Genomic DNA, 27,207 nt, shown 5'->3' with positions numbered 1-27,207 from the left:
TGGGCATGGTGTGTCCCCAGATGGGAAGATTCTCCAAAGTGTCTGCAAGGGCCAGGTATTGCCCTTGGGCACAAGTCAAGGGAAGCTAGGCCTGGCCTGGAGACAACCACTGCGGGAGTCTGCCTGGCTTTCCAGTGAGTTTATCCATTGTTCGTGATCAAGGAAGCCCTGAGAAGGAGGTGAATGAGTGGACAGAGTTCTAATATGAGGTCTCCTGATCTGGGCGTAGTCTAGTCCCTGAGACTGAGGAAGCAGGGGGAAAGCCATGTACCCATTCCTCCCCTTCCAACCAGATGGCCACTCCTCTGCTCCTCTTCCATAGACAGCCTAGAGCTGTCAGGGGTCCCTGAAGATCTATGGCCTTGGGTCTAGCTTAGTTTCCTCTTCAGAGAGCCATCTGTAGGACAGAGGTTGACTGGCTTTGTCCTAACTCAATATTGTTTCCCATTTCCTTTTCCTGACTTTCAATAAGCCCTATCCTGGCTTTTTATTTTCCTTATCTCAGAACCAGCATTTCTCATTTTTCTCCAAATTGGATTGCTCTCTCCAGACAAGTGAAGTATGTTGTTCTTTTTGACACAGATGGATTTAGGCACATGGCTGGTGCTAAAAAATAGGGCATTAGGTCAGTTTCATTGATCAGCAGGCATGTTGTCTCAGCTGTACAGAAACCTTGATACTGCCTGGGCCTCTGAGCTCAAGAGCCTCGCTAGCTGAAACACCAGTATGCACTCATACACACAGCTCTCCTAGTCTAAGAAAATGAGGATGTTTGAGTGTTGAGCTGGAGCACTTTCCTGCCTAATAAATGCAAGTAGAGTCAGCATGATAATAATCATAGCTAGTAATAGTTGAGGACTTAGCCTGAGACAGGGAGTATGCTAAAAGTTTTCACATAGACTACTTCGTGTAATAATTTCTATTTCTCATATCAAGAAACTGAGGCTCAAAGCTGGTAAGTATTTTATAGTTAGCAAGTGGCTGAGTAGGAATTTGAACACAGGTAGTCTAGCTCCAGGATCCTGTGCCTTTAGCCATTATAATATCCAGTGTTAGCAATACTAAATTAAGTTGTACAGATTTTCAATTATATTTTAAGGGGGTGACTTTGTGTTTGGGGGCATTCCACTTACAAAATCTATTGAGCTAGATATTAACTGAGAACACATAAAAACTAATGAATTCTGAAAAACATCAAACATGAGCAACATGAAGTTACTGCAAGAGACATAACAGCAAACTGCTTTCTTGTGAATGCATTTTGCTGACAAACCAGGAGCTGATAATCAGCCTGAACTCATTCACACACACACACACACACACACACACACACACACACACACACACACACAGAGTTGCTTGTTTTGCTAAGCAACAAGAATGTAAGAACTACCCTGGATTCATAGATGATGAAGCAGCTCACAAGCAACACAGATCAACTAGAAAAGTAAATGCACATAGTCAGAAACTAGTAATAACGGGACATAGGTACCCATCACTGAAATATCCAGAATGAGAGGCTATGTGGTAAAGACAGCAACTCTGTATCAGATTATACAAAAGGACAAGGGGAGTCACCAGAAGAAGGAAAATTACTTCCTGAAGGAGCCCCTTGGGCTCATGACCTGAGCAGGGCTGTAGGATCAGGCTGGGACTTGAGTCTAGTCTCCCATCTTTTGTGTTCTTGCCATTATATCATAAGCAAGGTACAAAAGAGAAATGAGAAAAGCTCACCCAACATAGATGATAGGTTTGGGCATCCTAGGGGGATGGGTAAGGACAAACAAGGCGTTGAGTGGGGGGCTGATCTGGGCAAAGAGAGTAGACACGGTTTCACGCTCATTGGGCCACCCGCAGAGGAAACAGTGAGAGGGCAGACGCTAGTCCCACCACCCTCCTGACTCCTGCCCCCAGATGCCCTCGTCTGGCTTGCTCCCCTAACCCAGGGTGGTGGTTAAGATGCTGAAGCCAGACTTCTCGGCTGCAAAATCCCAGCTTTTTTTTACTTTCTGTCAGTGTGAACTCCAGCTATGCTTCAAACTCTCTGTGCCTCAGGTTCTTCGTCTCTAAAGTGGGAATAATAACAGCGTGTCTTTGGTAGTGTTGCTGGGAGTATTAAGTGAATTAACACACATTAAGATTTTAGAATGGTGTGTGGCACCTGGTATGGCCTCTCTAAGGCTTGGCTGTTACTGGAATCATCTCTGTTCCTTCCTGAATCCAGACTTTGCTGAATCCAGAATTCGTGCTTTTCCCCATGGCTTAACCAATTCATGAACTTCTCAGTAGTTCCTTCTGTAGCATAAACCTTACACCTGGTTTATTTCAGGATAAAGCCCGATTCCCTGGAGTAAGATGCCCCAGGACCTGGCCAGGCCCACCTGTCCTGCCTCACCCTTTTGCATCTGTGTTCCTGTCATTCAGTATCTGTGCCTTTGCGTGGGCTGTCCCCTCTCAGGCACCCTTACCCACTCCCTGCAGGCCTCTCTCCTGGTTAACTGTTGTTCTTTCTTCACTCCTCAGCTCAGACATCACATTCCCTAGGAAGTCATTCCATACCTGACCTCCTCTGGCTCTCAGTGAAGCCCCGGCCCTGGATCAGATGTATGCTCCCATAGGTGCCCAGTTTTCCTTCTGTCCTGACACTGATTACATTGCCTTGTGAGTGTCTATTGGCCTATAACCCTAGAAAGATGATCCACACCTTGGTAAAACTGAATTTTACCTTTGATCTCTGTGCCTACAAGATGCGTCTTCTCTTGTCTTCCATCTTGCTCTCTATCTGGAGGCTGACCTGGAAGACTTCTTCTATAGGGCTCCTTGCCCTTTGTCTTCTGGTTGGTTTGAGCCAGTGGAAGAGGCCCCAGCAGGAGACTGGCCTGTGAGTGAGGTCCTGGTATTTGTTCCTGGCTGCTTGCCTGGGAGACGGCCTCAAGCTAGCTGTATCCCTCTCTGAAGTTCACAGCTCCCTTGCTGTTCTTCTTCCTTAAACTACCTGAGGTAGAGTTAGTTTGTTTCATTTTGTTTCCAACCACATACAGAATAAGGCTTTTATGAAATACAACTAAAATGAATTATTTAAAAACGGAATATTAGAAAAATTAAAGTAATGACTTGCAAAATATAAGAACGAATTTTTAATAGCTTAAAGTCATAAAGTTATACTCAAAAAAATTATCAGAAAAAGCATAAATAGGGAAAAGGATGAATAACAAAAACTATACATGTTGCTCATTGAAAGTCTGCATACAGGCGATCAATACAGAGAACTGCTACACTACATGCATAAGCTCCTCTTTTTCTGCAATGGTATCTAAGCCAAAAATTAGGAAAAAATATTATAATTGCCCATATTAAATGCCTATACACACTTTGAAAGAGCAGTGTTAAGTTTTTGATGAGACAAACATCTTGCTTTTTGCTTGTTAATTTATCTAGTTCAGGTTAGACTGACAACATTGATACGACCAGGATATGATGTGTATGTAAATTGTTTCATTGTTTTTTTAAAATTACACTTACAGAAGAGAAATCAGTCTCAAAAAGGTATGTTGAAAGGAATGGAAGAAGAGATTTTAAGCAATCTCAGCAGGCTCAGGCTATTCATTTTTTTATTTATATATAGAAAATGAGGCAAGTGATACTCTATTTCAAAAGTCCTCGCCAATCCTTTAGCAATAGCCAACATGAACAGTTGATCTCACTAAGTTACATGTTCTATCAAGTTTGTAATGTGTTTCGTGTTAACTTTTTATGGATATGCAATATCAAGATTTTCACCAACTTCACTAGTAATTGTTAAGTAATGGAACATGCTATCTCAATTTGTAGAAACTCTTTTCTTCCAAGCTTGCATTCCTTTCTTGCATGAAAATATTAGGATCATTAAAAATACTCAAGATACCAAACAAAAAAGCAGGTCTACCTATCCAGTTCACAACCTGAAAAGCCTGGGACCAAGCTGATGTCTTTTGCAGAAACAGACTTCATTCCGTAGTTCAAATATTCTTGGCACAACTTTTCCCTTAGGTAACCATCATACTTCAGCATGTAACTACGGTTGTTTATGATTAGCTTCCATATTATCAGATAATAAAGAAAATAATCTCAAACTGAGCACATTAGCTAGCCTTTAAGGAATTAACAGTTTTTACTATGTCACCTGGCACATGAAAGTTTAGCTGACTTTATGTATATCTTTGGGGGCTGGGGGTGGGGAGCGTGGCATTCTCAGTGAAGAGGCAGTAACATGTTGATTTACATTCTGGTGCATGCCTCTGAATCAGAATAAATACTCCACAATGTTTTCCTGCCATTTCAACTGCATTATTAGAACATAGTCCTACATAAAGCCTAAACTTCAAACTACCTTCGTCGACACTGATCACAAACTTTGATGTTATGGCAATATCAGGTTGCTATAAAATTTTCTCGGTGTCTGCTTTCAGCTGCTGTATCTCCTCATAGCTGATAACACTGTGTACACCTGCACAGATCTCTGAATCGTGCTGAGTAACACTGCTCTGCATGATTCTCTCCTGTTTCAGATTGCAATTCTCACTCCCTCCCCTCATCTCTTCAAGCCTTCAAGTGGTAATAGTTTGGCTGCTCTAGGTTACTGCACTGTTCCTTGTGGCTCCCTCACAACTACGCCTTTATAAATTATTATTTGGTTAATAAGCTTCCTCCTTGAATTATGCTAACCTAAGAGTGCCACCCATTTTTTCTTAGGAAATGTCTTCTGATACAACCTCCTAATGTAGCACTCTGCCCAACACAGAGAAGATGGACAGTACATATTTATGAAAGAGATGACCAGATACTGGTTTAGAGAAATAGTAATATTTTGCAGGAGGATCAGAAAAGGAGAGGGCCAAAGGCACAACATGATCTGTGTCCCTTCCTGAGATGATCGCTGTCCCTTCTACATCTGGAGCCTAGTTCAGAGCCACCACTAGCCTGTACAGCACCTTCATGCAAACTAGAAAAAGGTGCAGGCTCTAGAAGGAAGCAGCCCAAAAACACAGGGCTTGAAGTGTTGAGTGTGGGCTGACTTACAGGCACAAACCAGGCACTCTTTGCTTGAACAAAACACACAATGTTAATGCAACTTGTCTGCCTTAGGCTGAGCAAGCTGGCAGGTTGCTCCAACTTAGAAATTTGACCAAGCAAGTATGATTTTCTGAGGAAGCCTTTTATAGCTCAGATTTTGTGGAAATGTGATATTTTTGTTTGTAGGGTGATCTTTTTCACACGTTTCCTCCTTAGTTTCCTGAATGTGGGAGGAGAGCCCTTGCTGGCATAGTTCAAATAGGTAGTAATATAATCCAAATGGGCTACAGGATATCTGGGGGCAAATGCTTCTTGCAGTTCTGGATATAATTGTGCTGCCCCTGAGAGGACTTTAAAACCCCAAACTGCATGGTTTGTGACTGACAGTAGCCTGGGGCAGTGGGGTGGGGGTGATATCATAAACTAGCTAGTTCTGGCTGTAGCTGGGCACCACTCACAGAGGGTACACTGATCCCTAGGGTGGGTTGGGGCACAGGGAAGGAATAGTTCAGGGAACAGGGTGGGGAAAATGGACAAATTGTCAGTGTTTTGTGATTCAGATGTTCCTGCTGTGGAAAAGTAATTTTGTTTGGCATGAATTCCCAGAATGCCTGACACACCCACAGCAAGCAGGCCCAGTCCCATCCTGGAGCATGCTGTGCATGAGCTGAGGTTCTGTACCTGCTTTTATCCTCAACACCACTCTGCGCTCCCACTGAGCAGCCTCTCCACACGCAAGTGTTGGGGAGGGCCATAAGTGTGAGAGGGAAAGTTGTTTCAGAGGAACAAGTTTCCTGTTTTGGTAGAAGCTTAACACATCTTAACTTCTCTTGTTTCTTAATCTCCCAAACAGATTGGTCAACTGTTGGTTTGGTGGTGATGACAGGAATATTTATTCTGTAAGCAAAGCAAAAGTGGTGAGATTGGGAGGAACTAGGAAAGGTGAACCGGACAGTCTGGGGAAAGGTATTACTCTTCCCCTCCAGAACTGTAGTTCACATAGACAGTCTTTCATGTGACCACTGGCATCATCACTAGGAATTAATACTCACTGTGTTTGAAAACTGAAGAAATTTCAGAAACCATCTCTTTGTTTTTAAGATTAGGACGTGGAAGCTCAGTGAACTTATTGCTGAAAATTACCCAGGAAATGATGAAACCAGGGCTAGAACCCAGGTCTTATGGCTGTTAGTCCAGTGCGATTTCTACTGTATTATGCTGCTGCTCAAAGTACTTATCACTTATTGATTTCTTTATCAAATATTCACTGAATATTACTGTATGCCTGTACTATAGTAGTGAACAAGACAGACATCAATTGTTCTCATGGAGCTTAAGTGTAGTGAGAAGACATATTAAACAAAATTACAAAGGTGATGAATGCCAAGAAGAATTAGACGGTGTTACTAAAGTTTATAAAAGCAGGCCTTACCTAGCCCAGTGGCAGTGCTTGTAGTTAGATCTGGGATGGCTTCCCTGAGGAACCGACATTTAAGCTGAGACTTGAAAGATGAGAAGAAGATAGTGAGATGAAGGGCCCAGCAGATGGCAAGAAAAATCTAGGCACAGCAAAAGATATATGAAGGTCCGAAGGCAGGACAGACATGGAGCTTTGAAATTACTGAAAACAGACCCATGGCCTAGTGTATAAAGGATCTGAAAGCGAGGGGCATCAGATGCTTTGGGAAGGTAGGCAGAGTCCTGCCTTTCAGAGTCTTGCAAGCCACAGTCAGGACTCTAGACTTCGTCTGAAGAGTGATGGGAAACCAGTGAGGGTTTTGCACATAGAAGTGTTATGATCATATTTTTAAAAGATCACTTTGAAGAGTGCACTAGAAGGGAGCAAAAGTGGATGCAGAGGCCTGTGGCAACTGCTGGCTCCAGTGAGAGGGGGCGGGGCTTGGACCAGGGCTGGCACAGCAGATTTGGAGAGAAGTGAAAAAGACGTATAAGGATACTGAGATAGTAGGTCCACAGAACTTAGTACTAAATACATGTGAAAAATGAGGAAGAGGGGAGGTATCAAGAGTAGCTTTTAGGTGTTAGCATGAGATGGGGGAAATGGTGTATTCATGGAAATTTGGAATACTTCAGGAAGAACAGGCTTGGGGAAATATCGGGAGTTTGGACGTTTTAAGTTTGAGGGTCCTGGGAGATAAAGGGGAAAAGATACAGAGAAGGCAGTTAGATATATAACCTTGCAATGCAGAAAAGGGGTCTGCCTTGGAAAAAGAAATCTGGGGATAATGCCATGGAGACTAACTGAAGCCAAGGAGGAAATCATTTAGGAAAAGGGAATAGGCCAAGAAAGGGAGAGACAAATAAAGGAAATGATCAAAGGGTTTTATCCCATTGCAAGAAATAAGAATGTATAGCACCTCTATTTTTAGGATGCATGCTGGTTATGAACCTACTGTTTCTCAGATTCAAACCTGCCCTTCTATACTTAGCTTGGGGCATTGAGACTATAGACCATGTTTCTCTTCACAGGGCAGGAGGGGTTGCTTAAAAGAACTGAAAGGCTAGAGAAAGAAGGGATTTGTTCTTGTTTTTGCTTTTTGTTCCTGCCAGCATCTACCCAGCAGCAGTCTTTCATCCTGCTGGTGACAGTTGGTTCCAGGAGCAGCAAGCAATTCCATTTGCAGTATTCATACACTTTCAGACCCAGTCTTGCCACATTCCTTAGAGACATGAGCCTTGCTGCCCCCAAATGCCAGTATCTTCCCCATTGTGCTTACCTGAAGATCATTTTCCTCCTCCTCCTCATGTTACTTACATATACATCTGAGAATATAGTAGAAACTTGGTCAAATTCCTATACCCCAGCTGCAAGGAGATGTGAGTTCTGACTCCTACATGGGGGAGATGGGATTCATGATGTGGGAATTGAGAACAACAATTCTCAGCACAAACACTACATTCAAATTCTTGCGCTAAGAGACTTGACCAAAATTAAACATGGCTTCTAGCAGCCTAAGGCTGCAGGCTCGAGACAACTTAGTCCCCTTTTGAGTTCCTGTCTGGAAAAGCTCTGGGCTGTCAAAGGAATTTACTGTCTGTTCTAGCCAAGATCTGACAAAATGCCTCTCATCTCCCTTTTTTTAGGGCATATATTAAAAAAACTTGTACTTGTAAATCCTTTCTCTGTCCCTTTGAGATGTATGTGTAACCCCTACAACTCAAGAGTCTTTCTCAAGGACCTGAAAGCCTTTCCTTTAAAGTGTCATCATCAGACGGGATGGGGCCCCTCTCTCTGTCTCTGTGGGAGGAAAATCCCAACTCCCATAACTGCTGGCTAACAGACACAGTGGGCCTAATTCACATTTACACTAAACAACCACCCTTTGTGATTTTTCACCTGGGTTCCCCATCCCCCACTCGCTATTCCTTCATTTTCCCTATAAAATGTCCACTCACCTCAGCACAAATCAGGATGGTGCTCAGCATTTTCCCCTGCTGTCAGTTGTTACTAAAAATATGTTTTCACCACTTTAAATTAAGTCTGGCTGTATTTATGTTTGACAGAACTTTCCCAAATATAAAAAGCTGATTTAAAACATGATTGGTAGCCATGAATATGGAAAATATCAGTAACAGGGGTTCAGTTTTTTTTTTTTTAATTACTTGCTTCTTTCCAGGAAGGATGTAAGGAATCATACTAAAAGGCATAATCCAATAATAGTAATAAAAGGCCAAAAAAGGAGAGTCCTGACAGAAAGGCAGTATATTGGTTAGGGCACAGGCTAAGCTTATGTAACAAAGAACCCCCAAAACATAATGTTTAAATTAGAAAGAAGTTTATTACTCTCTTACACAATAATCGAGAAATGCATTCAAGAGCTGAAAGGGTGGTTTCTTCATCATGAACATGTGGCTTCTATCTCTCAGTCCATGGGCCAGCCTATGCTCTGGTCTCAGCATCCTCAACAGCAGCAAGAGGACAGTGAGGAGGGGGGAGCTACAGTGCCTGTCCCATCCTGCTGAGGGTAAGACTTGGAAGTGGCCTGTATCTTCATAGGACAACCATTGTCCATATCTAGGCCTTTTGGCCACATTCATATGGGAAGGAAGTTGGAAAGGTAATCTCCAGTTAGGTGGCCATATATTCAACTAAAACTTTTATTTTGAAAGAGGAGAATGGATGGGGTGTACAAGTGAACCTGAATATCCAAAAATAAGAAACCTGGCAGCATTTTCGATCTTCTAACGTGGGGAGCATGTTCTGTGATTTACAACGTTAGCAGAAGTGCCGGAGTGAACAGCTCCAGGAGCCCCTAACCAATAATGAGCGGGGAGCTGGTGAATAAACACTCCAGCGTCCTCCCCCAGGAACGGGATGACTTTGAGGCTCATTCTACAATGTTCCCAGCATTCCCTGGAGGGAACTGAGCTACAGTTGTCTAACATGATAACTGTTTCCCTCTCTTTCTCATTGCCCCACTCCTGAATTAGTGCTTCCTGGGATTAGGTTCAAAGTAAACTGCTTGTCCTAGAGTCTTTGTCTTGGATAATCTTCTCGAAGAACCCAAACTCAGACCAGATCTGAACTTCCAGGAAATCTGGAGGGAAACTAAATAACATAACTGTTATATTTAGAAAGAAAACAAATGAGTTCCTAATTGAGACAAAGTAGTTCTCCCTCCCCTTCACTCTCCCTCCCCCACAAAAAAGCAGGACTTGCTTTTCACACTGTCTGGTCCTTTGCATTGTTCATGTTTGTAGCCTGTAAGAGTCTTTATTCCCTTTAGAGCTAGCAAACTGCCTTGCACATAGTTGAAACTAAGTAAGTGTGTGCATAATGAAAATATGAATCTCATCCAACACACAAAGAAACCAAGACTCAGTCAGGGGACGTGCCTGGCCACATGCTCCACGGAGAGTGACCAGGGAAGCCAGTATTGGCTCCCCAGTCTCTTGACCACTCCTCTGGTTTTCTACCACAAACACAGTCTCCTCCCAGGTTTCGTTTTCTTGTTCTCCGAGTGGAGCTCAAGGCTTTTAGCAGGAGAAGTATGTTTGTAAATGTTAAAAACATGCTTGTCTTAAGTGAGCCAGGGCCTCTTCCTTTGGCCCATTAGGTCTGAAAGACTGTGCTTGGTGCTACTTAATTTTTCCTATCTTGCAAGATGAGACTTAAACGTAACAAAACAGATGGCTATAGATTCCAGGCACTTTGGCTATTCAAAGTCCTATGATGTATAATCAGTTACAGCAAACCTCAAATACAGAATCCAGGCTGTGTTTCCATAATTCCTCCTGGAAATAGCATCACCTCAAAGCCCTGGAGTGTGGGTGGAGAGAGGTCTCAGTTCATCCTGCAGTTGCTCTGCAGAGGCCCAAACCAATGCTTAATGAAAGACAGGACAACAAGCAAGCCAGAGGGGGAAAGGCCTGTGTGGGACCCATGACCTAAAATCACAGCATAAAAAGCCTTTACTCTTACTGGTCCGGGAGAAGGAATTCGTGTAAGGGAAGAGAAAACTTCAAGTCTTAGTTGAATTGACTGTCTGTCTTGGGGCCTAAAGTTTATGTCAGTCTCTGAGCTGCCTCTAGGTTGGGGTGTTTTTTTGTGACTAAAAAACAACAGACTCATATTCACTGGTCCTTTAAAATTTCTTTGCAAAATTCTTCTCTGATTTACATCTCTCTACCTTAAATATCTATAAATTAAGTTAAAATTATTTATTACATAAATGACATATGTTCAATAAAAATATTTCAGAAAATACAAATAAGCAGAAAGAAAATTAAAATCACATTTAAAGTCAACACCACTGTTAAGGTTTTGGTGTATCCTTCCAGATATATACACAACTTCCTTTTTAAAAAAAAATTTTTTTATTAAGGTATTATTGATATACACTCTTATGAAGGTTTCACATGAAAAAACAATGTGGTTACTATATTTACCCATATTATCAAGTTCCCATCCATACCCCAATGCCGTCACTGTCCATCAGTGTAGTAAGATGCCACAGATCCACTATGTGCCTTCTCTGTGCAACACTGTTTTCCCTGTGATTCCCCACACCATGTGTACAAAACATAATATCCCTCAATCCCCTTCTCCCTCCCTGCCCACCTGGCCTCCCACACCCCTCCCCTTTGGTAACCGCTAGTCCCTTCTTGGAGTCTGTGAGTCTGCTGCTGTTTTGTTCCATCAGTTTTGCTTTGTTGTTAAACTCCACAAATGAGGGAAATCATTTGGCATTTGTCTTTCTCTGCCTGGCTTATTTCACTGAGCATAATGTCCTCCAGCTCCATCCATGTTGTTGCAAATGGTAGGATTTGTTTGTTTCTTATGGCTGAATAGTATTCCATTGTGTATATGATCTTCTTTATTCATTCATCTACTGATGGACACTTAGGTTGCTACCATATCTTGGCTATTGTAAATAGTGCTGTGATAAACATAGGGGTTCATATGTCTTTTTGAATCTGAGTTGTATTCTTTGGGTATATTCCAAGGAGTGGGATTCCCAGGTCAAATGGTATTTCTATTTTTAGTTTTTTGAGGAGCCTCCATATTGCTTTCCACAATGATTGAACTAGCTTACATTCCTACCAGCAGTGTAGAACGGTTCCCCTTTCTCTGCATCCTCGCCAGCATTTGTTGTTCTTAGTTTTTTTGAGGCTGGCCATCCTTACTGGTGTGAGGTGATATTTCATTGTGGTTTTAATTTGCATTTCCCTGATGATTAGGGATGTGGAGCATCTTTTCATGTGTCTGTTGGCCATCTGAATTCCTTCTTTGGAGAATTGTCTCTTCATATCCTGTGCCCATTTTTTAATTGGATTATTTGTTTTTTGGGTGTTGAGGTGTGTGAGTTCTTTATATACTTTGGATGTTAACCCTTTGCCAGATATGTCATTTACAAATATATTCTCCCATACTGTAGGGTACCTCTTTGTTCTGTTGATGGTGTCTTTTGCTGCACAGAAACTTTTTAGTTTGATGTAGTCCCATGAGTTCATTTTTGCTTTGGTTTCCCTTGCTCAAGGAGATGGGTTCAGGAAGAAGTTGCTCATGCTTATATTCAGGAGATTTTTGCCTATGTTGACGTCTAAGAGTTTTATGCTTTCAGGCTGACATTCAGGTCTTTGATCCATTTCGAGTTTACTTTTGTGTATGAGGTTAAACAAGAATCCAGTTTCATTCTCTTACATGTAGCTGTCCAGTTTTGCCAACACAAGCTGTTGAAGAGGCTGTCATTTCCCCATTGTATATCCATGGCTCCTTTATCGTATATTAATTGACCATATATGGTTGGGTTTATATCTGGGCTCTCTAGTCTGTTCCTTTGGTCTATGGGTCTGTTCTTGTGCCAGTACCAAATTGTCTTGATTACTGTGGCTTTGTAGTAGAGCTTGAAGTTGGGGAGCATAATTCCCCACTCCCCCCCACTTTATTCTTCCTTCTCAGGATTGCTTTGGCTGTTCGGGGTCTTTTGTGATTCCATTTGAATTTTAGAATGATTTTCTCTAGTTTGTTGAAGAATGCTGTTGGTATTTTGATAGGGACTGCATTGAATCTGTAGATTGCTTTAGACAGGATGGCCATTTTGACAATATTAATTCTTCCTATCCACGAGCATGGGATGTGTTTCCATTTATTGGTTTCTCCTTTAATTTCTCTTTTCAGTGTCTTGTAATTTTCAGAGTATAGGTCTTTCACTTCCTTGGTTAGGTTTATTCCTAGGTATTTTATTCTTTTTGATGCAACTGTGAATGGAATTGTTTTTCCTGATTTCTCTTTCTGCTGTTCATTCTTAGTGTCTAGGAATGCCACAGATTTCTGTGTATTAATTTTGTATCCTGCAACCTTGCTGAATTCAGATACTAGACCTAGTAGTTTTGGAGTGGATTCTTTAGGATTTTTAATGTACAATATCATGTCATCTGCAAACAGGGACAGTTTGCCTTCTTCCTTGCCAATCTGGATGCCTTTTATTTCTTTGTGTTGTCTGATTGCCACGGCTAGGACCTCCAGAACTATGTTGAATAGATGTGGGGACAGTGTGTGCATCCTTGTCTTGTTCCTGATCTTAAAGGAAAAGCTTTCAGCTTTTCGCTGTTAGGTATAATGTTGGCTGTGGGTTTTCATATATGGCCTTTATTATGTTGAGGTACTTGCCCTCTATACCCATTTTGTTGAGCGTTTTTATCATGAAAGGATGTTGAATTTTGTCAAATGCTTTTTCAGCATCTATGGAGATATCGTGTGGTTTTGTCCTTTTTGTTGATGTGGTGGATGATGTTGATGGATTTTGAACGTTGTACCATCCTTGCATCCCTGGAATAAATCCTACTTGATCATGATGGATGGTCTTTTTGATGTATTTTTGAATTCGGTTTACAAATATTTTGCTGAGTATTTTTGCATCTATGTTCATCAGGGATATTGGTGTGTAATTTTCTTTTTTTGTGGTGTCTTTGCCCAGTTTTGGTATTAGAGTGATGCTAGCCTTATAGAATGAGTTTGGAGGTATTCCCTCTTCTTCTACTCTTTGAAAAACTTTAAGGAGGATGGGTATTAGGTCTTTACTAAATGTGTGATAAAATTTTGTGAAGTCATCTGGTCCAGGAGTTTTGTTCTTAGGTACTTTTTTGATTACCAGTTCAATTTCGTTGCTGGTAATTGGTCTGTTCAGATTTTCTGTTTCTTTCTGGGTCAGCCTTGGAAGGTTGTCCATTTCTTCTAGGTTATCCAGTTTCTTAGAATATAATTTTTCATAGTTTTCTCTCAGAATTCTTTGTATTTCTGTGGTGTCCGTAGTGATTTTTCCTTTCTCATTTCTGATTCTGTTTATGTGAGTAGACTCTCTTTTTTTCTTGGTAAGTCTGGTTAGGGGTTTATCCATTTTGTTTATTTTCTCAAAGAACCAGCTCCTGCTTTCATTGATTCTTTCTATTGTTTTATTCTTCTCAATATTTTTTATTTCTGCTCTAATCTTTATTATGTCCCTCCTTCTACTGACTTTGGGCCTCATTTGTTCTTCTTTTTCTAGTTTCATTAATTGTGAGTTTAGACTGCTCATATGGGATTGTTCTTCTTTCCTGAGGTAGGCCTGTATTGCAATATACTTTCATCTTAGCATGGCCTTCACTGTATCCCACAGATTTTGCGGTGTTGAATTATTGTTTTCATTTGTCTCCATATATTGCTTGATATCTATTTTTATTTGGTCATTGATCCATTTGTTATTTAGGAGCATGTTGTGAAGCCTCCATGTGTTTATGGGATTTTTCATTTTCTTTGCATAATTTATTTCTTATTTCATACCTTTGTGGTCTGAGAAACTGGTTGGTACAATTTCAATCTTTTTCAATTTCCCGAGGCTCTTTCTGTGGCCTAGTATATTATCTGTTCTTGAAAATGTTCCATGTGCACTTGAGAAGAATGTGTATTCTGCTGCTTTTGGGTGTAGAGTTCTGTAGATGTCTGTTAGGTCCATCTGTTCTAGTGTGTTGTTCAGTGCCTCTGTGTCCTTACTTATTTTCTGTCTGGTGGATCTGTCCTTTGGAGTGAGTGGTGTGTTGATGTCTCCTAGAATGAATGCATTGTATTCTATTTCCCTTTTAATTCAGTTAGTATTTGTTTCACATATGTAGGTGCTCCTGTGTTGGGTGCATAAATATTTATAATGACTATATCTTCTTGTCGGACTGAGCCCTTTATCATTATGTAATGTCCTTCTTGGTCTTTTTAAACAACTTCATTTTGATGGATGAATGTTATTCCATTGTGTGGATATGCAAAAGCTTCTGGTACGTTCAGTTTGATGACACTGGGTCCTTTGTTATCTTTTATAAAAAGAACTGGAATAAACATTTTAACCAAAGCCTTTTCATTTTTTTTAGTAAATAACTCTAAAAGATAAGGACTCTGATTAAAAAAATAAAATAGTAGTAGTAGTGTTATTGCCGCACCTAAAAAATTAAACAATAATTCCATAGTATCAAATATTTAATGTTCAGATTTCTCTGATTGCCTTATCAATATTGATGTTTTTCATAGCATTCCCTCACTTTGGTAACTAAATCTTGATGTACATGCTTAATTAGTTCTTTACATTAAATGCTGGGTCAAAGGTATATTATGACTAGATCCAGAAAGGTGCTCTTATTTATTAGCCTTAAACATTCCAAAAGAATGTTTTGTAAGAATGTGAACAGTGGTAGGGACAAGAAGGAAATTTTTTTATCTGAAGCTTTCACAGAAGGGAGCCAATACTCTGAAAGGTTTCTAGGGGTCTACTATAGTAAACCCTAGACTGATTTCTCTCCTGCCTCCCTTCATCAGCACTGGTTGGGTCAGGACGGTCTCCCATTGTATTAGCCTTTCTGGAGGAGCATCTTGCCCTTTCTCAGTAGCCCAGGTGGTCTTTCTGAAGGAGCTGACATCTCTCATTCAGCAGTCAAGAATCTATCTGTAGAACCAGGGATCTATCTTCCTAAGAGGATGATCTGTATTTCAATCCAGGAAGTTTGTGGTCATCCTGCTTTCTCCATGCTATGTTATTTGCTATTTTATATTTATTGAAAACATTTAAATTTATATTTATAATTTAAATAGAAGTAGGAGTGTAGTGGAAACAGTTAAACAGACTTGGGTTCACATTTTGACTTTGTCAGTTATTTGCTGCATAATCTTGGGTGAATTACTTCCCTTTCTGAAATTTAGTTATTTGGGGTATAGTGATAGTTTCAGAAGGTTGCTACAGTGATGAAGTAGCTTGGCACATAGTAGGTGTTCAATAGATATTTGTTGAATTACCTGGAGTCTTTTTTTTTTTTTAGCAAGAAGAAACCTTAGCATATAGCCTCTTTGTTTTAGAAATAAGAAAACTAAGTTCAGAGAAAATGTGAAACTTAGTCTTTCATGCATTCATTTAACAAACATTTATTAAGCACTGAGTCCGTGTCAGGTACTGAAAATATAATAATTAGTAACAGATGGTCACTGCTCTCTAGGAGTAAGGAAAGATAGAAATGTTTTAAAAAGTGCTATGCTGAGCCATATGTGTTTATGCATAGTTATCTATAATTATGCTGTCCAATATGGTAGTCACTAGGCACATGTGGCTATTTAAATTTAATTACAATTAAATAAAATTAAAATTTCCAATAAATAAACAAATAAAATTAAAATTCAGTTCCTCAGTCACATTAACCACTTTCGAAGTACACAGTGGCCACTTATGGCTAGTAGCTACTGTGTCGGAGTAGAAATAAAGAGCATTACCATCATTTCAGAAAGTTCAGTTGGATAGTTCTGCTTTAGGTCTTCTCCCCAGAATAACGTTCATATGTATATGTAGTTCAAATTCACACAATTTTAAGATATTTGCACCTTGATCTGAAAGCCCTTTACAATACAAGAGAGGAATGATGGGTTTTGTTAACTAAAACTAAAATCAGAGATAGGAGTTCCATTATAAGCCACAGTTCAAGCTTATGAAAATTTCAAGTTAGAACAGGTTCTGGCTGAGTTGGCTGTAGCAGAATAATGAGTCATTTGTTCATTTCAGCAGGGATGGGCTCCATGTCCTGTGCCTGGTGGGGAGCCCTGTGGTTGTCTGGGCATACGTGGCCACATGTTGATATGTGCACACTTCAAATAGAGAGAGACCTCTAGAGATTTCAGTGAAACTTGATCACTTTTCTCACAATTTACTTGCAGTCTCTTTAACTGAGGATGTTACATGGTTCTCACTTCCAGTAGTCTATGTTCACGCAGTGACCACTTATTGGGTGTTTTCTAAGTCCCACATATTGGGTTGTGTGCTACAGATATGAAGATGTTTAAGACAAGATGTTTATAATCTATTGGAGGAGACAAACATGAAACCAGGTAGTCATAACCAAAGCAAAAGTAATGAAATAAGTGCTGGAAGAGGCGAGGTACTGGGAAATAAGAGGAAAAGAGAGATTAAATGGAATTTAGGTCACAAGGGAAGGCTTGATAAGAGATGGCTTATTGGATAAACTGGAACAGAGTAGCGTGGAATATGCTGTAGATGGGAATTATCTCACATTCAAGTTCTTGAAGTTCAGAATTCTTCTGTGCAAGCTGTGATTTCTCCTGCTCCTTACACACTGAACTTGCTGCCTTCCTGGAGGCTTCCAGACTCTCAGCCCCATCTTGTTCTCATGGTTCTTCACAGCCATCCTGGCAGGACTCCACAGTCAAAGATTTCAAACAATTTTTGTCAGCTCTTCCTTGTCCTCTGGCTTCTGTATTAGTCTGTCTTGTCAGTCCCCAACCTTGCCTTGCTGAGATCAAGGTCATTCATTCAATATGAGGTCTCTCAAAAATCCTGCTCTCTAACTCAAAATTTCTTTGTGTCTTTTCTTCATTCTCTCCCCCACCCCCAGCATCCACGTGTAACTCCTTATCCCATCCTTTCCTTCCTCTTCCAGGACCTGGCTTTATGCCTTATCTCCACAGTTGTATCTTCAGTTTTCATTGCTTATGGCACCCTCCCTAGGGACAGGTTCTGGTTTTGTAAGGCTTGGTTTATTCAATCCTGGGAGCCCTCTTAAGAAAATGAATACAAAATTACAAATACAAACTTAAGAACAAAAGTTGATATTTATTTAGAAGGCCTATGAGAGTGTAAGGAGGCCCTGAAGCTTAGTTTCACAGTAAATCTATCTCTGTCTGTACTATAATAAAAACAAAACCAAACCCTAAAGGTTCCTTTTGTTTTGCTGCTGCAAATGACTGTTCATCTCTCTGAAACTTTTCAAGGAAGTAGTCTACGTACAATGCCTTCACTTCCACCCCCATCCACCATTCTATTGCAATGGTTTTCTCTAAAATAGCATTGACCTCATAACCTCTAAATCCCATGGCTTTTTCTTAGTCCTGATCTTTCTTGTCCTTTTCACAAATAATTTGACACACAGGTTACCTTCTGACCGCTCCAATGAATCCTTTACCACTAAACCACCAATGGTGGACCTTCCTCAGGGTCTCTTAAATGGTCCACATTGTTTTCCCTCCCCTGTGACTCAATCACCCATGCCAATCATTTACACCACACCCATGTGGCTGATCTACAATTATAGGTCCTTTGCTCTGACTTCCCTTATAAACTCCAAGCCTGATACAAATTCTTTACCTGAAGCCCCATCAGTATGTCAAATTCATCTTTCTCTGGCTGTGTGAATAGCATCACTCCCTCCCAGGCACCTGCTCTAGAAATTTCAAAGTGTTACTTTAAAAACAACAACACTTCTCTCCCTTTCTCCCTGTATGGACTCTAAGATCTACCAGTTCTACCTCAGAGTGTTGCTATAATCAGTGTAGTCCTTTCTCTTCTCACTGCCACTTCTCCTACTTCAGTGTTTTTCACTATTGACTTGGACCAATCCAAAATACTCTACTGTTTGGAGTTGGAGAACTTCAGAACTGGATGTGACTTGCTCCATTGAATTAGTGGAAGGTCAGATATAGAATCTGGGTTTCCTGCCTCTTCTTGGTAGCTACTTCACAGTTTAAACCCACTGTAATCCATTTTGTACATGAATGCCATATTAATCTTAAAAGTGATGACTCTTAACCAGTGAAACTGTAGTCTCTGGCATGGTAGTTCAAGGGCTCCAAAATCAGGTGTTAAATAACATCTCAGCTTTATCTTCTTCTTGACCCCTAGCTGTACTATATAATCACCTGTGCTTTTGGATGTTCTCTGAACATGGCCAGACTTTAATGCAAGTTATTTCTGGAGTTAATTTCTTCCCTGCTATGTAGTAGTTCAGTTGTTGAACCTCTTACCACATGTGGTCTAACATTGCCTTTGTCTGTAGTAAACATTGTAGTTGACTCCCCAACATCCATTCCTTCCCAGGTGATTGGAAGTCCAGTGAGTGATCCCATCCATCTCCTTGTGATTGGTTTAGGGATGGGTATGTGACACATTTCTGCTAATGACATAGCAGGGAAGTCAGTTAGGTGGATTCTTGGAAAGGTCTCATGTCTTGGAAGGCAATACAGAAGGAAAAAAGTCATTCTTGACATTTGTCATAGCTGGATGCTACAGCCGCCTTGCTGTCAGCCTGATGAAGAAAATGGAAAGAATCTGGGCTCTTGATGATATTATTGATGTTCTAAACCAATCCTAGAGCCTGCCCTGACTTTTGGACTTTGATTATGTGAAGTAATACTTTTCCTTATTGTCCAAGCCACTTTTATGTCACAGTTTTCTGTTATTTGTAGCCTAAAGCCTCAGGAATCTGCTATTTTGTAAGCTAGACTTTCAGATTCTTGAATTCAGATTCTTTTTATCTTTCTATTCAGTATCTATTTATCTTTCTAGCCTTCTTAGGCTTGGCACACAACAGTTAATCAAAAAACGATTGTGAAATTAAGATTTATGCATATATTTCTGAGATATAACTAGTAAATACATTCATAATTTATAAAGCTCTTTATTGTTTCATAGCAATTTAGAGATAAGATAAAGCTTACATGTTCAGGGCATTTTATTTCTTAAAGTCATACCAAGTTCTGAACAGGTTGCTCCCCTTTGTCCCAAACCCTTGTCGGTGAGTACCTCGCTTGTTAAGGTCTCAAAGTATTGGGGACTGAAGCAAAAAGAAAGCAGCAAGCCACCCATTTGCTTAACCCAGCAATAATGCCAATACAGCATCCTAGTTGTTGCTGGCTTAGAGCTCAGGACTGGAACCCCTTCTCCTCCCAGTCCTGGTTCATAGTAGTACCTCTAATGTTCAGGCCATGAATCCCCTTAAATACAATACTCTGTATGGAGAGGTATTTTCTTGGGAAGATGAATCATGGCTTTTATTAGATTCTCAAAGGTGTCTGTGAGCCCCTGAAAGGCTAAGAAGCACTATAACGTAATACAGTACCTCAGAAATAAATGAAAATAAAAATTTTAGAAATGTTCCTCCTTCAGTGGACTTAATAGTTCTCTATGTTGTTTTGTATTTTGTCATCTAAGGGACCAGTAACAAGGGACCACTTGTAGATAATGAAGCAGGAAACATTTAGGCACTAGGGAGGACTAGGCACCTCTAGTCAAGACCAGTGTAAAATGAAAATGCACAGCCCCTTGTTGAAAAATCATTAAGAATTTCAAAATGGCTACATTTTAAATTAAACATTAAACCAAGCACAAGGCTCTTCTAAGTGAGGAGCCCTGTGCAAGAACATAGGTTACACGCCCATGAAACTGGTCCTGCCTCTGGTGCATATTACTAAACACACTATAAATTGCTTGCCAGTTATGTTGTATTCCTTTGGCCTGCCATGCAGTTCTTCATTCATTTTTGGAGGACCTAGAATGTTCCAGGGATTGTGTCATAGGAGCATTCACTCAGTAACTTGGGTGTCTACTGTGTAAAGAGCCTTGTTCTAGGTCCTGGGCATAGGGATTTGAATAAGACATTTGTGTTGGGTAGAGACAATAAACAAATGAACAGGAAAAAAATATCAGATAGTGACAGATGCTGAGCAAAAAATAACATAGGATAATGTGATTCAGGGGGAATGGGGGCCTATTTTGGGCTGGGTGGTTCGGGAGGCATTCTCTGAGATGACATTTGAGCTAAGACTTGACCGAAAATAGACCTGTCCTGCCTCCAGGGTGGGTGGAGAGGGTTATCTTCGGCTTGGGAAACAGAGCATAAGGTCAAGGTGGGGCGGCGGAGGTGGGGTTTGGGGTGAAGAGCGAGGGAAGGAAAGAAAGAATATGGATGCTAGAGTGAGCAGAGGTAGTGGGTCAAGGGAAGGATGAAAGTATGGCAGGTGGAAGAGGCCGACCGCAAGACGAAATCATTCCCCCGGGCAGGTTTGAGAGTCAGGGAGGGCGCAGAGCCTGGCGAGAAGGTCCTGGCAGGGGCCCAGGCCAAGGAAGCGGTGGCCGGGCCCAGAGTGCGCGCAGCGGAGGTGGGGCTGGGCGGCCAACTTGGGTTCAAAGGGCTGCCCGCGCCCCGCGCCCCGCGGTCTCCGGCCGGAGCCCTGCCTGCGTCAGGCGAGGGGGCGGCTCGCTCAGAGCCTTGCAGCGAAGCCGCCCCAGGGGCCGATGTGGCCGGCGCTGTGCGGCCAAGTGCCGGGCCCCAGGCGGGGGACGGAGTCGCTGCACCAGGCGGGAGGGGGATTGGTCCCGGCGCCGAGGGGGCGGCCCGGCGGGCGCGCTGGCCGCGTGCACGCGCCGGAGCGGGGCCGCGCCGGGGCGGGAGGTGGTGGGGGAAGGGAGGGGGGCAGCTCCTTACCCGGCGGCAACGGGAACGGCGCCACTGTTGCCCTTTTAAGCTCCGGGGCCGCTGCCTCTTGCCGGTGGGGTCAGGTATAAAAGGAGCCGCCGCCCGGGCCGCCGGACAGCAGCCCGCCGACGCCTCGGCGCTCCTCGCCCCTCGCCATTTTCCGGCCGCGGTCCGACGCGGGCAGCGGCGGCTGGGAGAGGCGGAGCCGCAAGAGCGCGGCCCGGGCCGGCCCCGCGGGGCGGTCGCGGCCGTGACGGCGGCTCCGGGCCCGGCTCCCCTTCCGCACCCCTCCCGCCGGAGATGAGGGGAAGATGTCCGTGTCGGGGCTCAAGGCCGAGCTGAAGTTCCTGGCGTCCATCTTCGACAGGAGCCACGAGCGATTCCGCATCGTCAGTTGGAAGCTGGACGAGCTGCACTGCCAGTTCCTGGTGCCGCGCCCCGCGCCTCCCGGGGACCCGCGCTCACCGCCGCCGCCGCCGCTCACGCTTCACTGCAACATCACGGTGAGGCGCCCGGGCGCTTCCCGCGGGGCTGGGTTTGGGCCGCTGGCCCCTCTCGGCCCCGGGCGCCGTGCCCCGAGCTCCGAGCCCCGAGCCCTCCCGGGGTCGCCACAGCCGCGCCCAGCCGGCTGGTTCCCGGGGCCGCGGGCGGCGGGTCGCTCCGCTGCTGCGTGAGCCTGGCGGGGAAGGCCCTCGAGTTGGGACGCCTCATTCTTCTGTCAGGTTTCTCCCGTCCTGCTTTTTCAACCAATTATTTTCTAAGTTTGTGTGTAAGAAGAAACTAACATCGAACGCACGCATTTGAGGGAAAAGTTTAGAATGCAGCCGCGGATACCGTTTGGATTGTCCCCGCCCTGCCCGCCCTGCCCGCCCGGCTCTCTGCTGCCGTGTTTCCGGAAGGCGCGTCGCCCCTCGGCTGCGGCGGGCGGTGTGTGTCTGCGCGGTCGCCCCTGTGCGGGAGCCTCAGGAGGACACGGCGCGCCCAGACCTCCTGCCAGGAAAGATCGTCTTATGTCACAAAGCTGAAAAGACACCTTAAAGCCTTTTCGTTTAAATAGAGCTGTTTAGAAACCCAAGGTTTGGTGAAATAATGAAGTGTTTAAGCTTATTCGTAAAAGGGTATGATGAGGTTGGTCACTGTGGAATTAATTTAGGCCATTGGTTTAAATTGCAGAACATACTCCCTGTTTCTACTCCTGACAAGAGTCAAGGTGGTAGTTTTATTTTCTAATGTAAATGGCTAAAAACCAAGTCTGGTGTCTTTTAGCTCCCTTTGGTTAAGTCAGTGGGTACTCGTTCCTACAGTGTGCCCAGCCTTGGGAGTTTGCAAAGGCCTTGATGTTACGATAATTAGCAGTTAATTAACATTAAAATAATTTTCAGAATATCTGGGGGAGCAGGTGTGTATTTCTGAAAACAAGCAGTACAGTCAATGCCCTACTGAGGAGATAATTCATTTATTGAATATCTAAGAGTTCTGTTCTAGACACTGGTGTTGCAAAACTGGGTAAAGCAATGCGTGCTTTCAGAACTCAGTCCTAATGGGGGAAGAGTTTTATACAGTAAAGTGAGACCAAGTTCTGTGGTATCATTATGGAAACCAAAGGATAATTGATTTTTGACTTGGGCGGCAGTGGCTGTGAAGAGTGGAGTTCGGCTTTTACAGGTGAGTAGAATTTTGGGAGTGCAAGAGCTTCAGGCAGAGGAAGCTGTATTCAAAAAAGACATTAAAGCTTGAGGAAACTTCGTTTGCTTCGGAGTAGACAAATTATGATGAGATTTGAGAAGCCTAGGATATAGGCTGGTGAAGGAGATTTTCCAAGAATGGGAAATAGGTGGTAGTAGTGAGCATGAAGTAGATGATAATGAGTGACTGGCCTGAATGGTGATTATCCTGATAAAAGTTGGGGTGTGGCCAGGCTAGGAGATGGGTTTCAATGATAGGAGAGTGAACTTGTAGGCTGTGGGGAGCCACTGTGTTACTCAGGTCAATTGGGAAAATGTTTTTGCTATCCATGACTAGGAGTGGTTTTCTACAATGGAAGACTTTAGGAAATGTGTGTGTAGTTTTGGTTATCCCAGTGGGGGTGGAGTGGTGGTGGTGCTGAGCTGGCAGTTACCGCCAGGGGTACAGGGATGCCAAATGTCTTGTGATGTTTAGACAGTGTGCCACAACAAAAAATTATCCCACCTCAAATTCCAGCAGTTGCCCTCATTGAGAACCATACTGGAGGCTGATAGGAGTCAGCTGCATGAAAATGTTGCATGAAGACCTGGCTTAGGAAGTGGAGCAAGAAGTGTATTAGAGACACCCAAGAAAGGAGAACTTACTGGGGACTAGTATAACAGTACCATTAATAGAAGCCGTTCAAGGTGAGATGCTAGTTGAATTACTATAAACATAATCAGAAGATAATTATCATGGTAGATGCTTGATGTAAATAAATTTGTGTTAAGCCTTTATTATGGGAACACAAACATAGAAAAGTTGAATAGTACTCCATAAACCCAACCCCAACAGTGAAGAACTTTGGGCCAATCTTATCTCATATGTATCCCACCTTGGACTATTTTGAAACAGATACAGGCATATCATTTCATCTGTAAATATGTATCTCTAGAAGATAGACTCTTAGACATGGATAAGTGTTTTGATAAAATCTACTTGGCTTGTGCATGTTGACACTATTTTCTTCGAGGGGAAAGAGCAAGGAAAAAAATTGGGTTGCATTTCAAAAACAAAACTGTCTACTGTGTTTGTGATTTATTCTCTAAGAAAGTTATTCTTAAAAAATTAAAAAGGTAATGGGTTTGACCTATTCTTTTAGCTTTTCCTCTTAAGTCCTTATTCCCAAATGTTTATTGAGCTCTTCTACATGCCAGGTTGTGGCTTCTCCGTGCTTACCAAGAAGCATTCTTATGCAGTTTCTCTAATGTTTGAGGGCACCATACCTCCCTAGTTGTTTCCTTATAGGCGTGCGTGCCAATTTCTGACTAATTCTCTAAAGATACTGTGCATCCTTTTTTTTTAGTCTTCTGTATCAGCAGTTTTTCCCATGTGGAATATGTCCCTAACTCTGGTCTGTCTTTCCAGGTCTGACCATCCCTCAAGGCTCTTCTGGTCTTACTCTGCTCATGCTGATATTTTTCCTTGTCTCCCATCTATAATCCTTACCGTTTACTGCTTTAGTTATGTTTTCTTATGTTCTATTTTAATAGTTTTGGGTGTTTGTCTTTTTTTTTTAATGGTGGAAAGCAAGAATATTGTATAATTATACTTTTCATCTTCCACTCAGTCAATTCTCTGTAAATATTTGTTCTAATTACTATATGGTCACCATTCTAGCTATATTCTATTCAAGCAAAATCTTAACTTGTATTAGTTAACTGCCAAAAGTTTGTCAGAATTGCAGAGATAACATCAAGAAAATGTCATGGATAGTGCATAAATATATAAAAGGTCACTGAAGACTCAATAGGAAATCTGTAATTCAGCTTCACATCAAAGATATGTTTAGAAGTAAAAAACATAACAGATGATTTACTCTCTAGGCCAAGAGAACTGAGCTGAATTTTTTTGTTTTAGAAGTTTGTCTTAATTTTAAATATGAAGGGAAAAGAGTGCTATTTTCAACTTAAAGGAACCCTTTTTATTACTTGTTTTTTGTGAACTCATGGTATGAAAGAATGTCATGCAAACTTAAAATCCTTTTTTTCCACTTTCAGTAAACAGATCTAATTGCCAGCCAGTGCTAACATCCATTTGTTATAATCACACCTAAAAGCAAAGCAGCTTGTTTTACTAACCTGTTCAGCCTTACTGGGCACTAGCATGTGGCTTTCTTTTAGTCCTTTTGAAATATTTAACATAACTTGGCAATTCCATTACTCCTTTTATGGACTTCTTGGCATCTGGGAACTCTTTGTAGGAATTGCTATTTCAGAGTGAAAAATTCCCCCCCCCCCCGCCCCCAGGAAGTAAATAGCTGGTAAACAAATAAAACCTCATACTTGATTTTGTGTAGCGTAGACCATTACTTTTTCTGCATAAGTGGCTGTTTTCCAGGGTACTTGTGGTGGAACATTATTTTGTTTAGCTAATTAACCTTCTATTCGTCATTGCCAGAAAGGCCTCCATGCCCTCCCCTCCACCCAACAGCAATATACTAAATTAAAAAATGTTAAGAGTTTTGAGTTTAGGAGAGAGGAACAGGTTTAGTCTTAGCAGTTAATTAACCTTAAACAAATCACTTGTTACTGTGTTTTTCTGTAAAATAGATAATATTTTTTGTCCCTCATGAGAGCATATCTAGGAAGGCTCATGAGTAATGATAATGTTCTCCACAAATGTAAAAGTAATGGTGTCATTTGTGACTGAATAACTGTTTTGAAAATGCTTTCTATACCTTTTCGTGGGAAATAAATCAGTGCTGTTAATTTTCTTAATTTTTCCTGTTTCGCTCTTTACATTAATAAAAAGTAGCCCAGCCAAGGTTCTACAAAGGAAATAATGAACAACACTTGACCAAAGAGTCCAAGACCTTTTCTTTGGTCTGTCCTCCTGGGACATGTTTCCTTTATAAATTGAACTCCGAAGAACTGCATGGAAATACCAGAACTGTCATATTAAGCACCTAAGTGGGACTTTCAGGCCAGAGGAATCATTGTTTTCGTTTATCTGACCAGTTTATAATACAGAGTCAAATTCCTAGTTGTTATCTGTCCTCTCTAATCCCAGTTTTTATGCCCTTCCTTGAAAGGCATAAGAACAGATATGTGAAGGGAAGACTTAAGTTTCCAGTTTATGAATAATGTATCCCTTTGTAACTTGATTTTTTTCTGTTAAACTTCTTAGACCTTGAAAAAGGATAGTATCAAAACAATGACAGCTGGTTGAGGGGTGAGGAATTGAATGGAAACAGTCGCTGCCCAATGTAAAGCATAGGAGAGCCAGACTGATGAAGCTGGGCCCCTTTTCCCAAGGCTGCTGGAGCAGTGCTGTGTGTTCACTTCTAGAAGATCATTCAGAAGGCAAAGGAGACTCAACCAAGGAAGGAAACCGTCCGGTGCTTTCTGCAGTTTGGGTGGTTTAAAGCCTTTTTAGCATCTTTGCTTTCTCTTCCTCAGTTGTCTTAGAATGTTTTGATTAGCGGTAATTTGTTACTCAGAACATGTAAGCATTTTTCACATCATAGGGGTATGCATTTTTCTTTTTACCAAGTGTTAGTGTTTTTACTGTGTCTGTGGGCTCTGGTTATGTTAGATACTTAGTTGTTTACTTTTAATGTGAATAGCAGGGAACAATTCAATTTTTTTTTATTTGGGTAGCTTCTTTTAAATGTTAGAGCATTTAGAACTTTATCAGGGTACTGTATGGTAATTCTGTCAGTTTTTTTCTCCCCACCCTGTATTTAACTGTGAAAGTAATATGTCCCATGATTAGTTTTCAGAACAATTTGAACTGTTATACCTTTGAACCTTCAACAAGAAGTATGTACATCCGTTTTCAAAAAGTTATGAAATCCTTGGAGCTGGCAGTGTCCTGTCATTTGGGAAGATCAGAAACTGAGCAATCTGGCAGGCAGGTTTGCCGGCTCGTGCTTGATACAGAGCCACACATTGGACTCCTAGTGGATTTATGTAGAAAATAGATACAGAAGGTTATTTCTGAACAAGACAGATTCCTTTTCTTAATCAATGATAGGCAAAGTTGTTGGTTTGATTTACTTTTGAGTTGCATTGCTTCAGATTAGGAAACAACTTTTTATGGTGGCAGTGGTAGTGGTGGTGAATTTGTTTGAAATTTGTCCAACCTTGGTAACCTTTATGGTGGTGGTAACAGACAACCTCATCTCTTAAGCCCTCAAATCACTATAAAACTAACAGTAGAATGCAGGAGAGACAAAGATCCTGAATTATTGGA

At 41.8% G+C, this 27,207-nt stretch overlaps 1 protein-coding gene across 7 annotated transcripts in view; it reads left to right on the top strand.

The window, feature by feature from the left end:
• The first annotated feature begins 21,470 nt into the window (after positions 1 to 21,470).
• Positions 21,471 to 27,207, top strand: part of UBE2Q2 (ubiquitin conjugating enzyme E2 Q2) — a 115,561-nt gene continuing 109,824 nt past the window's right edge. For all 7 annotated transcript variants that reach the window (XR_005029253.2, XM_036907594.2, XM_036907593.2 and 4 more), the window contains exon 1: positions 21,471 to 21,788. Coding sequence is in view for 6 of the 7 variants with exons in the window: in XM_036907594.2 (XP_036763489.2) it covers positions 21,597 to 21,788 (192 nt within the window). In the remaining variant the exon portion in view is untranslated. The remainder of the gene's footprint in view (positions 21,789 to 27,207) is intronic.

This window comes from Manis pentadactyla, chromosome 11 (assembly GCF_030020395.1).
Source record: "Manis pentadactyla isolate mManPen7 chromosome 11, mManPen7.hap1, whole genome shotgun sequence".
NCBI lineage: Eukaryota > Metazoa > Chordata > Mammalia > Pholidota > Manidae > Manis > Manis pentadactyla.
Note: the sequence above shows the minus strand (reverse complement) of the source record. Positions and strands in the feature narration are given on the sequence as shown.